We start from the raw sequence: 17,164 nt of genomic DNA, 5'->3' as shown, positions 1-17,164 counted from the left end.
GATCTTCATCAATGATCTCTCTTACTCTCTTGAAAATCCTCTCTATCTCTTTGCTGATGACTCCACTCTCTGCAGACCTGGACAAAATCACAGACTGGGCAAACAAGTGGAACATGTCTTTCAATCCTGACAAATCTCACACTCTTACGATGTCTCTCCGAAAAGACCGACTGGACAACCCTCCCATCCACTTTCTGAATAATCCTCTCCAAGAAGTTCTGTCACTCAAGCTTTTGGGTCTCACTATCTGCCATGATCTTTCCTGGGAAAACCACATTTCAAAGCTGGCCCCCAAAGCCAGTCGCCGACTGGGCATCCTCCGTGGTGTGAAGCCCTTCCTTGGCACACCTGAGCTCCTCACCACATACAAGGCTTTCATCCGCAGCTCAATGGAATACTGCTCTCCCCTCTGGGCTGGTGCTCCTGCCTCACCCTAGCTCGTCTTCACGCTGTGGAAACCAAAGCGTTCAGAATCATTGGAATCTTCCGCGATGAAGCTAACTCCAAGGGCCTTTCACTCACTCACCGCAGGCAGGTTGGTGGTCTTTCCGTCTTCTACCGACTCCTCTCTGGCCTGGCCTCCCCCCCCCCCCCCAGCTCTCTCTGGGCTCTGTCCCCCAAATATTCCTGCAGGTCGCACAAGATCTGCCTGCAACCCTCTTATGGTTAAACTGCCAAAATCAAGACTCTCTGCTCATCTTCACTCCTTCATTCCTCTTTACTCCCACCTCTGGAACAAACTCCCTCACTCTCTTCAATCCCACTCCACCCTCCAAGTCTTTAAAACAGCTGTTGACCACCATCTCTTATCTTCCCCCATCCAAAAACGTGATCATTTCTACCCCCGCTAATTTCACCCCAAATCCACTTTTTTGAAATACCAGCTTCTGTCCTGGAAGTCCTTGTGTTTTATACTTCTCCCACCCCCCCACCCCCCCCTTCCCATGCCTCCTCCCCCCAAGCCCTCTCCCTCCCACACATCTCCCTGCTCTCAAATGTTGTGTTTGTGTGCTTCCCCTTCTCTCCCCATCTTGTCCTCCGCTACCTCTTTTTATATATTTTGTTTGTCTGGTTGATTTGTTTGTGAAATAAATGTTCGCTCTTTCACCAGCCTCGATTCAGTATACAAAAAAACAAAACAAAAAAAACAGAAAAGAACGGACCATGGTCAGGGAGGTGACCAAGAACACAATCACCACTCTGGCAGAACTACAGAGTTCCTTTGCTGAACTGCCAGAACCTGCCAGTAGGACAAGTCAATGCAGCATTTCACAAATCGAGGGTTTATGGAAGAGTGACTAAATGGAAGCCACTCCTGAGAAAAACGCACATAACAGTATGCCTGGAGTTTGTAAAAAGGCACGTGAAAGACTGAGAGCATGAGGCAAAATATTCTTTATTAATATTAATATTCAAAATGTTCTGATGAGACGAAAATCAAATTATTTGGCCTGAATGCAAAGCACAATGTCCGGCGGAAGCAAAGCATAGCTTATAACCCATCCAACACCATTCTTACCGTGAAGCATGGAGGTGGCAGCATCATGCTATGTGGATGATTCTCAGCGGCAGGAAATGGGTGCCATTTTGGTGATGTGAAGTCAAACAAGTCATATTCACATTCAAACATTCACAATGTGCTCGTGTGTTTTAAGGCAGATTGAGTGAGTGAAAGACGTTTTGCAAATCGTGCATCAGTGTGGACATTGTCTCGTGTGACTTGTCAAGTAAACTTTCATGTGCTTTTCATGTGGAATGACCGATTAAAAGATTTTCTACAAATTGTGTTCTGGGCCCAGTCCTATTCCGCATTCTTGAATGATCTCTCTTCTGTATCCATCTTGTCCAACCTATTGATGCTCTCCTGCCTCTCATTCCTCCCCACACCCATCGTTTGCCCTAGCCTGCGTCTATCTCTTCCACGAGCCTCGGCTACATTAAAAAAAGGTAAAATAAAATGTGTTTCATGAGCTCAAATTATTTCATGAAGGTTTTTACACAAATTTGGCATTTGCATGCACACTCTCTTTGTTGGTAATCTCCTTGTTCTCCATAGTGAATTCCATGCGTTTTTCAGGTGGCATGACCGATTGAAAGATTCTCCACAAACTGTGCATTTGTCTGGTCTTTCTCTGTTGTGATTATTATGTGTGGTTTAAGGTTGGATGACTCATTAAAAGATTTTCTTCAAGTTGTGCATTTGTATGGGCGTTCATCATGATGAATTCTCATGTGCCTTTTCAGGGTGGATGATCGATTAAAAGATTTTCCACAACTTGTGCATTTGTTTGGGCATTCATCATTATGAATTCTCATGTGTGATTTAAGGTGGTGTGATTGATTAAACGATTTTCCACAACTTGTGCATTCGTATGGGCATTCATCATTGTGAATGCTCATGTGCCTTTTCAGGATGGATGACTGGTTAAAAGATTTTCCACAAGTTGTACATTTGTATGGGTGTTCAGAATTGTGAATTCCCATGTGCCTTTTAAGGTGGGATGAGTCACTAAAAGATTTTCCACAAGTTGTGCATTTGTATGGACGTTCACCATTGTGAATTCTCATGTGTATTTTAAGGTAGGATGACCGACTAAAAGATTTTCCACAACTTGTACATTTGTATGGACGTTCACCATTGTGAATTCTCATGTGTATTTTAAGGTAGGATGACCGATTAAAAGATTTTCCACAACTTGTACATTTGTGTGGGCGTTCATCATTATGAATTATCATGTGTGATTTAAGGGTGGATGATCGATTAAAAGATTTTCCACAACTTGTGCATTTGTATGGGCGTTCATCATTATGAATTCTCATGTGTGATTTAAGGGTGGATGATTGATTAAACGATTTTCCACAACTTGTGCATTCGTATGGGCGTTCAGCATTGTGAATGCTCATGTGCCTTTTCAGGATGGATGACTGGTTAAAAGATTTTCCACAAGTTGTACATTTGTATGGGTGTTCAGAATTGTGAATTCCCATGTGCCTTTTAAGGTTGGATGTCCGATTAAAAGATTTTCCACAACTTGTACATTTGTGTGGGCGTTCATCATTATGAATTCTCATGTGTGATTTAAGGGTGGATGATCGATTAAAAGATTTTCCACAACTTGTACATTTGTATGGACGTTCACCATTGTGAATTCTCATGTGTGATTTAAGGTGGGATGACCGATAAAAAAAATTTCCACAACTTGTACATTTGTGTGGGCGTTCATCATTATGAATTCTCATGTGTGATTTAAGGTTGGATGATTGATTAAAAGATTTTCCACAACTTGTACATTTGTATGGACGTTCACCATTGTGAATTCTCATGTGTGATTTAAGGTGGGATGGTCGATTAAAAGATTTTCCACAACTTGTACATTTGTATGGGTGTTCAGCATTGTGAATTCTCATGTGTGTTTTAAGGTGGGATGAGTCACTAAAAGATTTTCCACAAGTTGTACATTTGTATGGGTTTTCAGCATTGTGAACTCTCATGTGCCTTTTAAGGTGGGATGAGTCACAAAAAGATTTTACACAAGTTGCGCATTTGTATGGGCGTTCACCATTGTGAATTCTCATGTGTGTTTTAAGGTTGGATGAGTCACAAAAAGATTTTACACAAGTTGCGCATTTGTATGGGCGTTCACCATTGTGAATTCTCATGTGTATTTTAAGGTTGGATGACCGATTGAAAGATTTTCCACAACTTGTACATTTGTATGGACGTTCACCATTGTGAATTCTCATGTGTATTTTCAGGGTGGATGATCGATTAAAAGATTTTCCACAAGTTTTGCATTTGTATGGGCGTTCATCTTTCTCTCCTTTGTGAGCCTGGTGTAAATTATTTTGTGCAAACATTTCATTATTCATTTTGTTGTGTTTGTAAAAAGTCCTCTTGTTTGTTTCAGTTGGCGAGTCCTGCGGGCCAGTGTGTTCGCTGTTCATAAAAGTAGGTGCAGTCTCCCTGGTGGATTCAATGGATCCACCTGTAAATGCAACATCACATGACCTGTCAAAAAAAATCTGATTTTGTTCAACACTCACAATATAATTCTGACGTACGTAAACAAGTCCATGTGTATTTGTTCCACTGAAAAAAAGTTTAAAAAAAACTATTCTTAATGTAAATATACAGTACTGTGCAAAAGTTTGGGTTTTCCCCATGATATTTATACTTTAGGGTAAATTCATCCAATTGTCAGGGATAGGTCACTTGTTTATATTACTGTAAATCGATTGTTTCACATGCATTTGTAAAGGCAAACTGATGAAGTAAACTCGAGAGTTCATAGAACACGATACCCCCATGCAGTGTTCAACGATACACTTCAATTTTCATAAAATAATGATTTCAGATATCATCAAAAAAATCCCAAAGTTTCGCGCCGTTGAAGCAGTCATATGCACCACCCTTATACATCAACCTATTTGACATGTCAAAGTACAACAAAACTGGATATTCTTGGGAGTATTAAAAGGTGATTTTGTTCCACAGTGTTGAAGTATATAATTCAATTTAAATTAAAAAAAGATTGCAAAGGTCGAATAAAGTTAATTAATTCTGGGTTTTCCCACCGTTTTACCCAGGACATCACCCGATCTTACACATTACATTACTTATTCATTCCTGTTGTTTGTATCCTTTATGAGGTCCTTCAAAACAGCAAGATTCCTGTTTGGAATGATTTTCCATTTTGTTTGACTGACAGACAGGCAGAGTAAAAATATGATTTAACTCCTCTCTGCACATCGCACATGTACAATCGGATGATTTCAAATCCCAAGTATGTTAAAATGAAAGACTCGTCTTCCTATTTATGTTCAAAATAAAACATTAGATTTAAATAAGTTTTAAAAAGCAGGAGGACTGATGGGAGTTGTGGGAGATATGTTGAAGGCAGCAGGAAGTTGGGGTGTGAAGAGAATGGCAGAGATCTGTAATCTGGTGGTGAAAGAAGGTCGCATTCCAGTGGATTGGGAACTGAGTTCCCTCGTCCCTCTATACAAGGGGAAAGGTGACCCTCTGGAGTGTGGCTCATACCGAGCGATAAAGTTATTGGAGCATGGAATTAAGGTATTGGAAAGGGTGTTGGAGAGGAGGCTAAGCAAGAAGGTGAAGATCGACGAAATGCAGTTTGGATTTATGCCAGGAAGAGGAACGACAGACACGCTCTTTATTGTGAGGCAGTTGCAGGAGAAGTACATGGAGAAGAGGAAGAAGTTGTTTCTTGGGTTTGTTGATCTGGAGAAAGCATTCGATAGGGTTCCAAGCGAAGTATTGACATGGGCATTGAGGAAGTTAGAAGTGGAGTAATGGTTGATCAGAGTTGTGATGGCAATGTACAAAAGAGCGCACACAGCTGCAAGGACGAAGGATGGGAACAGTGGTGAGTTTGAGGTGAAGGTGGGAGTGCATCAGGGGTCGGCACTAAGTCCACTACTATTTGTAGCTGTGATGGAGGTGCTGGCTTAGACCGTAAAGGAGGGTTTGCCGTGGGAGTTGTTGTATGCAGATGATCTGGTGTTGATTGCGGAAAGTATGGATGGACTGAAGGAAAAGATGAACAAGTGGAAGGAATGTATGGAGACAAAAGGTCTGAAGGTGAATATAGGAAAGACGAAGGTGATGGCAAGTGGTAAAGCATGTGGTGAGCTGGAAAGAACTGGGAAGTGGCCATGTGCTGTGTGCAGGAAGGGTGTCGGAGTGAACTCCATTCAATGTACAATGTGCGCTGAGTGGGTTCATCAAAAATGTAGTGGTCTGAGAGGGTCATTAACCAGTGTGGCAGCTACATTCAAATGTAAGGTGTGCACAGAGGGAGCTGCAGATGGAGGAAATGTTGAGTTGGATCTTGGAGATGGCGTGAAGCTGGAAGGTGTGAAAACATTTTGCTACCTCGGAGACATGCTGAATGGAGGTGGATCAGACTCGGCAACGGTTGCTTGAGTGAGATGTGCATGGAAGAAGTTTCGGGAACTGAGTGGTGTGCTGATGAGGAGGGGAGTGTCGTTGAAGCTGAAGGGAAAGGTGTATGCTGCATGTGTGAGAAGTGTTATGATTTATGGGAGCGAGACATGGGTCATGAATGTAGAGCAGCAACGAAGGCTGGAAAGGGTGGAAATGCGAATGGTTTGGTGGATGTGCGGATTGTCGTTGAGAGAGAGGAAGACAAATGATGAATTGCGAAAGATGATGGGAATCGAGCCTGTGATTGATGCTGTGAAGAGGAACAGGTTGAGATGGTTTGGTCATGTGTTGAGGAAGGATGAAAGTGACTGGTTGAGAAGAGTGATGGAAATGAATGTAGAAGGAAGTAGAGGACGGGGAAGACCGAGAAAGACTTGGCTAAAGATGGTGGAAGAAGAAATGCGGGCAAGGGAGTTAACAAGGAGAGATGCAGAAAATAGGGGAAAATGGAGAAGATTGTCATGGGGACGGCAAGGCTGACCCCCGCTCTAGCAGGGAAAATGGCCTTAAAATGCATGTTGTTGTGTTGTTGTTCCTTGATCATAAACCGATGATCATAAACTGCTAAGATGAACAGGCGGACACAATTCAATTGCTTAACGCTGTTTTTCACTTCACATGCGCAGGGTAATAACTTGAGAGAGCAATCACATTGCAGACCCTTGCCAGGACTTATCTTTTGTGGTGTATTTTGTGCGGCAAATAAATGGAAGGATTTACGAAATGAAAGCATGTTGATTGCAAAAGAAAGGTATAAATGGTTTAAAGGGAAAACGTCTGGTGTCAAGGAGCAAAGGTCAAAATTCTGAAAACGTCGAATGGGGTTTAAAATGTACATCATCGGCATCATCATCATCATCATCGTCGTCGTGTTACGGCCGTTTCCATGCTTGCACGTGTAAGCCGTGATTCACCGAATGGCTGCTTTGCCAAAAGGCATATTTGAGGAATGGTTTTTTTGTGGCCGGATGCCCTTCCTGACACCACCACAGAATCAGCTGTGGACATAGCCTTTGTCTAAAGAGACACACCCTGCAAGGCAGCAGAGAAGAAGCCTCTCCCCAGTGAAAGACACATGAAAGCCCGCTTGGAGTTTGCAAAAAAGCACCTAACGGACTCTCAGACTGTGAGGAACAGGATTCTGTGGTCTGATGAAACCAAGATTGAACTGTTTGGCTTCCGTCTGGCCCACTCTGCAATAAAGCCCAGATCGGTGGAGTGTTGCAGTGATGGTTGTCCTTCTGGAAGTTTCTCCCATCTCCACACAGGATCTCTGGAGCTCAGCCAGAGTGACCATCGGGTTCTTGGTCACCTCTTTTACCAAGGTCCTTCTCCACGGATTGCTCAGTTTGGCCGGGAGACCAGCTCTAGGAAGAGTCCTGGTTGTTCCAAACTTCTTCCATTTAAGAATTATGGAGGCCACTGTGTTCTTGGGAACCTTCAATGCAGCAGAATTTTTTTTTTGGAGGCTTCCCTAGATCTGTGCATCGACACAATCCTGTCTCTGAGCTCTGCAGGCAGTTCCTTCATCCTCATGGCTTGGTTTTTGCTCTGATATGCATTGTCAGCTGTGAGACCTTATATAGAGAGGTGTGTGCCTTTCCAAATCATGTCCAATCAATTGAATTTACCACAGGTGGACTCCAATCAAGGTGAAGAAACATCTCAACGATGATCAAGAGAAATGGGAGACACTTGAGCAAAATTTCAAGTGTCATAGCAAAGGGTATGAATATTTATGTCAATGTGATAGTTCAGTTTTTTCTTTTTAATAAATCTGCAAAACTTTCTAAAATCCTGTTTTCTATTTGTCATTATGGGGTATTGAGTGTAGATTGATGAGGGAAAAAAATGAATTTAAACGATTTCAGCATCAGGCTGCAACATAACAAAATGTTAAAAAAGTGAAGGGGTCTGAATACTTTCTGAATGCACTATAAAAACAGGCAGTCCCCGGGTTACGAACGAGTTCCGTTAAGTCTGTCTGTAAGTCGAATTTGTATGTAAGTCAGAACAGTTGCGTACGGTTCACATCTAGCGTCAATTAGTCAAATGTTTGTCTTAGTATATAGTATATATTTTACCAAAAACATCTATCGGTATAAAAAAACATGAAAGAAACATTTCTTAAACTGTTTGGATAGAAAAGAAAAGATAGTGATTGAAGGTTAACACTTAATCTCGTTCCAATTGATGTCTTGCAAACCTTGAAACGATCATACCTTGATATATCTCTCCGAGATGATGGGCCTGGTGTTGGAGAGGATGGACCTAGTGCTGGTCAATTTTCTCAGTCAACATCAAGGGTGGCTTGAACAGAGCTTTTCTCATATTTCTCTTGTCTACCGCTCCCCTTATTATATACTTTGTGTGCCTGTTTGATTTTTTTTCTGTGTGATAAATGTTAGCTCTTTCACGAGCCTCGATTCTGTATACAACAACAACAACAACAACAACAACAAAAAGTTTTTAAAAAACTATATTATAATAGGCTACTCGTGGGGTCACCCATGGGAATCCCATGGGCATGGACGTGTGTGACATTTGGACATCTTGATTTAGATGCTGCACATTCAATTTTACATTATGGTCACTGGCAATTCATCAGATCCAGAAATGGTGCAATGAACACAATTTATTTATTTATTTCACATATGTGACCCCTCACTCCTCTCCACCCTCACGCCTCTCCAATCCCACTCCTCCTCACACTCCCCTCCAATACCTCCTCACACTCCCCTCCAATACCTCCTCACACTCCCCTCCAATACCTCCTCACACTCCCCTCCAATACCTCCTCACACTCCCCTCCAATACCTCCTCACACTCCCCTCCAATACCTCCTCACACTCCCCTCCAATACCTCCTCACACTCCCCTCCAATACCTCCTCACACTCCCCTCCAATACCTCCTCACACTCCCCTCCAATACCTCCTCACACTCCCCTCCAATACCTCCTCACACTCCCCTCCAATCGCTTCTCGCTCTCCCCTCCAATCGCTCCTCGCTCTCCTCTCCAATCGCTCCTCGCTCTCCTCTCCAATCGCTCCTCGCTCTCCTCTCCAATCGCTCCTCGCTCTCCTCTCCAATCGGCCCTCACTCTTCACTCTCCAACCCCTAGCTCCTCGCCCTCCACCCCCGAGCTCCTCGCCCTCCAACCCCGAGCTCCTCGCCCTCCAACCCCGAGCTCCTCGCTCTCCAACCCCGAGCTCCTCGCTCTGCACCCCCGAGCTCCTCGCTCTCCACCCCCTAGCTCCTCGCTCTCCACCCCCTAGCTCCTCGATCTCCAACCACTCGCTACTCGCTCTCCAACCCCTCGCTCCTCGCTCTCCAACCCCTCGCTCCTCCCTCTCCAACCCCTCGCTCCTCGCTCTCCAACCCCTCGCTCCTCGCTCTCCAACCCCTCGCTCCTCGCTCTCCAACCCCTCGCTCCTCGCTCTCCAACCCCTCGCTCCTCGCTCTCCAACCCCTCGCTCCTCGCTCTCCAACCCCTCGCTCCTCGCTCTCCAACCCCTCGCTCCTCGCTCTCCAACCCCTCGCTCCTCGCTCTCCAACCCCTCGCTCCTCGCTCTCCAACCCCTCGCTCCTCGCTCTCCAACCCCTCGCTCCTCGCTCTCCAACCCCTCGCTCCTCGCTCTCCAACCCCTCGCTCCTCGCTCTCCAACCCCTCGCCCCTCGCTCTCCAACCCCTCGCTCCTCGCTCTCCAACCCCTCGCTCCTCGCTCTCCAACCCCTCGCTCCTCGCTCTCCAACCCCTCGCTCCTCGCTCTCCAACCCCTCGCTCCTCAACCCCTCGCTCCTCGCTCTCCAACCCCTCGCTCCTCGCTCTCCAACCCCTCGCTCCTCGCTCTCCAACCCCTCGCTCCTCGCTCTCCAACCCCTCGCTCCTCGCTCTCCAACCCCTCGCTCCTCGCTCTCCAACCCCTCGCTCCTCACTCTCCAACCCCTCGCTCCTCACTCTCCAACCCCTCGCTCCTCACTCTCCAACCCCTCGCTCCTCACTCTCCAACCCCTAACTCCTCTCCAACCCCAAGCTCCTCACTCTCCAATTTCTCGCTCCTCTCCAACCCCGAGCCCCTCACTCTCCAACCCCTAGCTCCTCACTCTCCAACCCCTAACTCCTCTCCAATCCTCATCGTTGTTGCAGCAGCATCCTTTGCGAGTCTGTGATCACGTTCATCGAGGGTCTCGTTCTCCCGTCTCGTTCTTTTTCTTGCTGCAGTATAGTGGGGTCACCCGTGGGAATCCCACGGTTTGAGGCCTGTTTAGATCGGCCCGTGCTGTCTTTCTCTCTCACACAGGTTTATTTCAACTCAAATTCGATATATCATTTCATTTTTTCACAGTCGCATACATAGTTTTAGACTCGGTTGAAAAAAACGGGAAGAGAATCCCATGAAAGCTTCCGTTTATAGAACGAAATGAATTCTCAAAGGCTTGTAAAATAAAGCCCATTCATTGAGTCACCCTCATGATTTTATCTCAAATTCACCATCTGATTGAATTTTTATCGATGGTTTTAGACTCAGTGTCAGAAATAATTGAGGACATTCACGCACACACGGGAAAATGTAGAGATACATTTTTAAAAATCGCGTTGCGATGATACACGAAAATACACTGCCTAAAATAACAGTCGGGGAAAATGTCGACATATATTAAAAATTCGCTTTTTCTTTTCCGTTAAGATATATTACTTTTACTTTTGATGACAGTCATCACAAAAACGACATATATTTCTTTGTTCTCATTTCATTCAACATTATTATCCGGAAGTAAAATATGCTTCAGGAAATTACCGAGAGATATTTCTTCGTTTTTTATCTTGCCAAAACGAAGTTTTTGCAAGATGTATCAGTCAGCTTGTATGTTTGTTTGTTTGTTTGTTTTTTTGTTTTTTTGTTTGTGGTTAATCATTTTTTTTTCACGTTTAGATCACTCTGTAGACCACAGTTATTATTGGAAACTCCTGTAACTTCGCATATCAGAGTCCTATAGAGATACCCTTCAGCACACAAAATTTTGAAGGTCAAGGTCAAAGGTCAAGGTCACTTTGCGGTCAATCATGGAGGTCAACGAAACCCTTATTTTTTGAGTAACTTTGATCGGATCGTCTCCAAACTTCATGGGAATCTAGTATATGGTCCGGCGCTCAGCTGATTAGTTTTTGGTGGCGATCGGCCTTGACCTTCATGGTTAGCGCTGGAGGTCGAAAATTATTGACCCCAAGGTCAAATTACGAAACCCTTATTTTTTGAGTAACTTTGATCTTATGATCTCCAAACTTGGTGGGTATATAGGGTGTGGTATGGCGCTCAGCTGATTAGTTTTTGGTGTCGATCGGCCTTGACCTTCAAGGTCATTTTGAAGGTCATTCAATTTTGACCAAAAGGTAAAATTTTCAAGTTTCAGTTACCATATCGAGTAGTACCTCAAATTGAAGCCCTTGTTGAGTGCTTTCCAAACATATAACTAGTTTGACAATGTGACGTCATTTGACGGCGTTATGACGAAAAAACTGCACTTTTCATGTATATTGTATTGCTTTAGTTCGCATTGTTTAGGTCACTCTGTAGAGCACAGTTCCCTTTGGAAACTCTTGTAAGTTCGCATATCAGAGTCTTTTAGAGATACCCTTTAGCACACAAAATTATGAAGGTCAAGGTCAAAGGTCAAGGTCACTTTGCGGCCAATCATGGAGGTCGACGAAACACAAATTTTTTGAGTAACTTTGATCGGATCGTCTCCAAACTTCATGGGAATCTAGTATATGGTCCGGCGCTCAGCTGATTAGTTTTTGGTGGCGATCGGCCTTGACCTTCATGGTTAGCGCTGGAGGTCGAAAATTATTGACCCCAAGGTCAAATTTTGAAATCGTAGGTACCATATCGAGTAATACCTCATATGAATGCCCTTGATGAGTGCTTCCCAGATCTGTAAACAGTTTGACGCTATGACGTCATTTGATGACGTCATGACGAAAAAACGGAATTTTCATGAAAAAATTATTTCCTCAGTTCTCATCAAAATCTTTCAATATTTCATGTGCGTTGGTCATGAAGACATACTATTCACCATACGAAATTATTAAGGTCAAGGTCAAATGGCAAGATACGGTTCACCCTGTGGGTGACATATGTTCATTTTTTTTATTAGTTATGTGCGCATACACTTGAAATAGGTTTATTTGAAATCTTTAATTTTCACAATGTAATTTACTTGCCATTTGTCATTTGATGATTACGAGACACTTCCTCTTGAGGATCGTGACAATTCATGCGTTGCGTGGAAACTTCCATTTCCAAAATGAACGACGGTCGATGAAGAACGCAGACTTTAACTGGATGCAGCAAGAAAACGAATGAGACGGGTGAATGAGTCCGTCGACGAACGTCAATTGTTACATGCTCCTCCCCAAACCCCGGCCACGGTGTACCTCCGAGCCCCGAAAGGAGTCCCGGCAGGAAGATGTGCTATTATGTGTGCCAATGACCAATGGTGAAACCACACCAATCAATTGTTACAAAAACCAAGTATTGTATTAAAACCACACAATAATAACAAGTAACGCACGTACAAGAAAACCTCACTTGCACAGCAAACACCATATAATTTCTATGGTGGTACCACCAATTTCCTGAATCAATAACTCACGGTATTCCAACGTGAGCAATCGGTAACATCCCCCAAAGTCACGGTGTCAGGATACCAGGGCCAAAGTCGATCCCCTTGGCTCTCGCGATCACAAGAAAAGGTCGAACAGAGACCTGAACCCAGAACGGCTAACAGTCGACGCTGCAGACGAGCCGCTTGGTGAGGTGTCGGGCCGACGTCGGTCCGGTAAAAGTTCACCCAAAAGGCGACTGGAAATTCACACCTTCGGTTCATCAGACAATGACGCTGATATGAACGATCAGCAGTTCCCAAGCGTAGAACCGCGAATTCCCAAGCGACATCCACGACACACACGAGAACCAGGCGAAGGGCTGGTGCGAGGTGAAATGGCGGACGGGCCCGTAATGGAGGCGTACCTGCTCTCCAGTGACGATTCACTTTCGGAACCAAAAGCAAAACCTGCCACGCAGGTTTATTTGCCACAGCAATAACGACACTGTCACAGGAATCCCTTTCCTGAGGAAACCAATATTCGCTCGTGACCAATGTCCACCAGCGTCCGCTCGACACCTCGAAGCAGATCGGCCTTCCTTTCCCGATCTCACTCTATCCGCTCGCCCGCCACTTCTTCTTTTTCCGTTTTCCCCCTCACCCATCTTGTTTTCCTTCTGAGACATTATTTTTATCTTTGAAAACAGTTATCTCCATTTCACATTCAAACTGTAACATTGCAACAATAATAGCACATGAAACTAAAAATGCTTCAAGTGGATGACAACCACAAAGACGGAAGTGACGAATCCATAACACAATGCAGACTTGAACAGGATGCAGCAAGAACAAGCGTTACGCCTCGGTCCCCCGTCGGTGAAGTGATGTGTGTTGACAAAGTGGAAGACGCAGAAAACATGGAAGAGTCGATAATATTTGCGAGTGGGTTGGAGACACACCCGATTAGAAGTTAGTAGTTCGTTTATTTTTCAAGATATTCTGCTCACAAGGGTCAGACATACATGGCGGAGGCCATCTTGGATTTTGACGTGGCAACCCAATTTTCAACAGCGTTCTTCCTTATGCGTAGATACACCCACACACCAGATTAGAAGTTAGTAGTTCATTTATTTTTCAAGATATTTCGCTCACAAGGTTCAGACATATATGGTGGTGGCCATCTTGGATTTTGACGTGGTGACCGAATTTTCAATAGCATTCTTCCTTTTGCCTAGATACACCCACACACCAAATTAGAATTCGGCCCATCACTGACGCACGCACGTCCGCACGCAACGAGACGAGATGGGAGAACCGCACAGGATGCTGCTGCAACAACGATGAGGAGGGTTGGAGAGGAGCGAGAGGTTGGAGAGGAGTTAGGGGTTGGAGAGGAGTTAGGGGTTTGGAGAGTAAGGAGATAGGGGTTGGAGGGTAAGGAGCGCGGGGTTGGAGAGTGAGGCTCTCGGGGTTGGAAAGTGAGGGGCTAGGGGTTGGAGAGGAGCGAGAAATTGGAGAGGAGTGAGGGGTTGCAGAGTGAGGAGCAAGGGGTTGGAGAGTGAGGTGCAAGGGGTTGGAGAGTGAGGAGCAAGGGGTTGGAGAGTGAGGAGCAAGGGGTTGGAGAGTGAGGAGCAAGGGGTTGGAGAGCGAGGAGCAAGGGGTTGGAGGGCGAGGGGTTGGAGAGTGAGGAGATAGGGGTTGGAGAGTGAGGAGCTAGAGAGTGAGGAGCTAGGGGCTGGAGAGTGAGGAGCTAGGGGCTGGAGAGTGAGGAGCTCGGGGTTGGAGAGTGAGGAGCTCGGGGTTGGAGAGGAGCGAGAAATTGGAGAGGAGCGAGAAATTGGAGAGGAGCAAAAAATTGGAGAGGGGCGAGAAATTGGAGAGGAGAGAGAAATTGGAGAGGAGCGAGAAATTCGCAGCTCAATGGAATACTGTTCTCCCCTATGGGCTGGTGCTCCTGCCTCACACCTGGCTCGGCTTCACGCTGTTGAATCCAAAGCTTTCAGAATCATTGGAATCTCCCGCGATGAAGCTATCTCTGAGGGCCTTTCACTCACTCACCGCAGGCAGGTAGGTGTTCTTTCTGTCTTCTACCGACTCCTCTCCGGCCTTGCTCCCCCAGCTCTCTCTGTGCTCTGTCCCCCAAATATTCCTACAGGTCGCACAAGATCTGCCAGCCACCCTCTGATGGTTAAACTGCCGAAATCTCGGCTCTCTGCTCACCTTCACTCTTTCATTCCTCTTTTCTCCCGCCTCTGGAACAAACTCCCACACTCACTTCAATCACACTCCTCCCTCCAGGTCTTCAAAACAGCTGTTCACCACCATCTCTTATCTTCCCCCATCCAAAACCTTGATCTTTTCTACCCCCACTAATTCACCCCAGATCCACCTTGTTTGAAATTCCAACTTCTTTCCTGGAAGTCTTGGCAGTGTCCATATGTTTTATACCTCTCCCACCCCCCCCCCCCCTTCCCATGCCTCCCCCCCAAAGCCCTCTCCCTCCCACAGTTCTCTCCATGTCTCCATGTCTCTCGGTCCCTGCTCTCAAATGTTGTGTTTGTGTCCTTCCCCCTCTCTCCCCATCTTGTCTACCGCTCCCGATGTTATTTGTTTTGTTTGTCTGTTTGTCTTTCTGTGTGATTAATGTTCGCTCTTTCACGAGCCTCGATCTTGTATACAAAAAAAATAAAAAATAAAAAAAATAAAAAAAATTGGAGAGGAGCGAGAAATTGGAGAGGAGCGAGAAATTAGAGAGGGGCGAGGAGTTGGAGAGCGAGGAGCGAGGGGTTGGAGAGCGAGGAGCGAGGGGTTGGAGAGCGAGGGGCGAGGGGTTGAAGAGCGAGGAGCGAGGGGTTGAAGAGTGAGGGGCGAGGGGTTGGAGAGTGAGGCACGAGGAGTTGGAGAGTGAGGGGCAAGGGGTTGGAGAGCGAGGAGCGATGGGTTGGAGAGCGAGGAGCTCGGGGTTGGAGAGCGAGGAGCTCGGGGTTGGACAGTGAGGGGCAAGGGGTTGGAAAGCGAGGAGCAAGGGGTTGGAGAGCGAGGAGCTAGGGGTTGGAGAGCGAGGCGCCAGGGGTTGGAGAGCGAGGAGCTAGGGGTTGGAGAGCGAGGAGCTCGGGGTTGGAGAGCGAGGAGCTAGGGGTTGGGGAGAGAGGAGCGAGGAGTTGGAGAGCGAGGAGCTCGGTGTTGGAGAGTGAGGAGCTCGGTGTTGGAGAGTGAGGGCCGATTGGTGCGGAGAGTGCGGAGCGATTGGAGAGGCGAGTGAGGAGCGATTGGAGAGGCAAGTGAGGAGCTATTAGAGAGGAGAGTGAGGAGCGATTGTAGGGGCGTGTGAGGGATTGGAGAAGAGGGTGAGGGATTGGAGAGGAGTGTGAGGGATTGGAGATGAGTGTGAGGAGGTATTGGAGGGGAGTGTGAGGAGGAGTGAGATTGGAAAGGCGTGAGGGTGGAGAGAGCAGAGTGTCAGGTGGAGAGGAGTGAGGGGTCACATATTATGTGAAATGAATGAATTGTGTTCATTACACCATTTCTGGATCTGATGAATTGCCATCAACCATTTTGTAGAATTTAATGTGCAGCATCGAAATCAAGATGTCCACATGTCACACACATCCATGCCCGTGGGATTCCCACGGGTGACCCCACCATACTGCAGCAAGAAAAAGAACGAGCCAGGAGAACGAGACCCTCGATGAACGTGATCACAGACTCGCAAAGGATGCTGCTGAAACAACGGTGAGGAGGGTTGGAGAGGAGCGAGGAGTTGGAGAGGAGCGAGGGGTTGGAGAGGAGCGAGGGGTTGGAGAGGAGCGAGGGGTTGGAGAGGAGTTAGGGGTTGGAGAGTGAAGAGCTAGGGGTTGGAGAGTGAAGAACTTGGGGTTGGAGAGTGAAGAGCTTGGGGTTGGAGAGTGAAGAGCTTGGGGTTGGAGAGTGAAGAGCTTGGGGTTGGAGAGTGAAGAGCAAGGGGTTGGAGAGTGAAGAGCAAGGGGTTGGAGAGTGAAGAGCAAGGGGTTGGAGAGTGAGGAGCTAGGGGTTGGAGAGTGAGGAGATAAGGGTTGGAGAGGAGCGAGGAGTTGGAGAGTGAGGAGCGAGTGGTTGAAGAGTGAGGAGCGAGGAGTTGGAGAGTGAGGAGCGAGGAGTTGGAGAGTGAGGAGCGAGGAGTTGGAGAGTGAGGGGCGAGGTGTTGGAGAGTGAGGGGCGAGGGGTTGGAGAGTGAGGAGCGAGGGGTTTGGAGAGCGAGGAGCGAGGGGTTGGAGAGCAAGGAGCTAGGGGTGGGAGAGCAAGGAGCTAGGGGTGGGAGAGCAAGGAGCTAGGGGTGGGAGAGCGAGGAGCGAGGGGTTGGAGAGCGAGGAGTTGGAGAGTGAGGAGCGAGGGGTTGGAGAGCAAGGAGTGAAGGGTTGGAGAGCGAGGCGCTAGGGGTGGGAGAGTGAGGAGCAAGGGGTTGGAGAGTGAGGAGCGAGGGGTTGGAGAGCAAGGAGTGAGGGGTTGGAGAGCAAGGAGCTAGGGGTGGGAGAGCTCGGAGCTCGGTGTTGGGGAGTGAGGGGCAAGGAGTTGGAGAGTGAGGACCAATTGGAGCGGAGAGTGAGGAGTGA

At 46.6% G+C, this 17,164-nt stretch overlaps 1 protein-coding gene across 3 annotated transcripts in view; it reads right to left on the bottom strand.

Moving 5' to 3' along the window:
• Window positions 1-2,046: 2,046 nt before the first annotated feature.
• Window positions 2,047-17,164, bottom strand: part of LOC137415082 (uncharacterized) — a 399,049-nt gene continuing 383,931 nt past the window's right edge. For 2 of the 3 annotated variants that reach the window (XM_078778287.1, XM_078778290.1), the window contains one exon: window positions 2,047-3,986. In XM_078778287.1, coding sequence (XP_078634413.1) covers window positions 2,188-3,986 — 1,799 coding nt within the window. In that variant the 3' untranslated portion in view covers window positions 2,047-2,187. The remainder of the gene's footprint in view (window positions 3,987-17,164) is intronic. The other variant, XM_078778286.1, reaches the window with a different exon arrangement.

This window comes from Myxine glutinosa, chromosome 5, assembly GCF_964187855.1.
Source record: "Myxine glutinosa chromosome 5, kmMyxGlut1.1, whole genome shotgun sequence".
In the NCBI taxonomy this organism is placed as follows: domain Eukaryota; kingdom Metazoa; phylum Chordata; class Myxini; order Myxiniformes; family Myxinidae; genus Myxine; species Myxine glutinosa.
The sequence above is the reverse complement of the archived record's forward strand: the minus strand, read 5'-3'. Positions and strand labels throughout refer to the sequence as shown.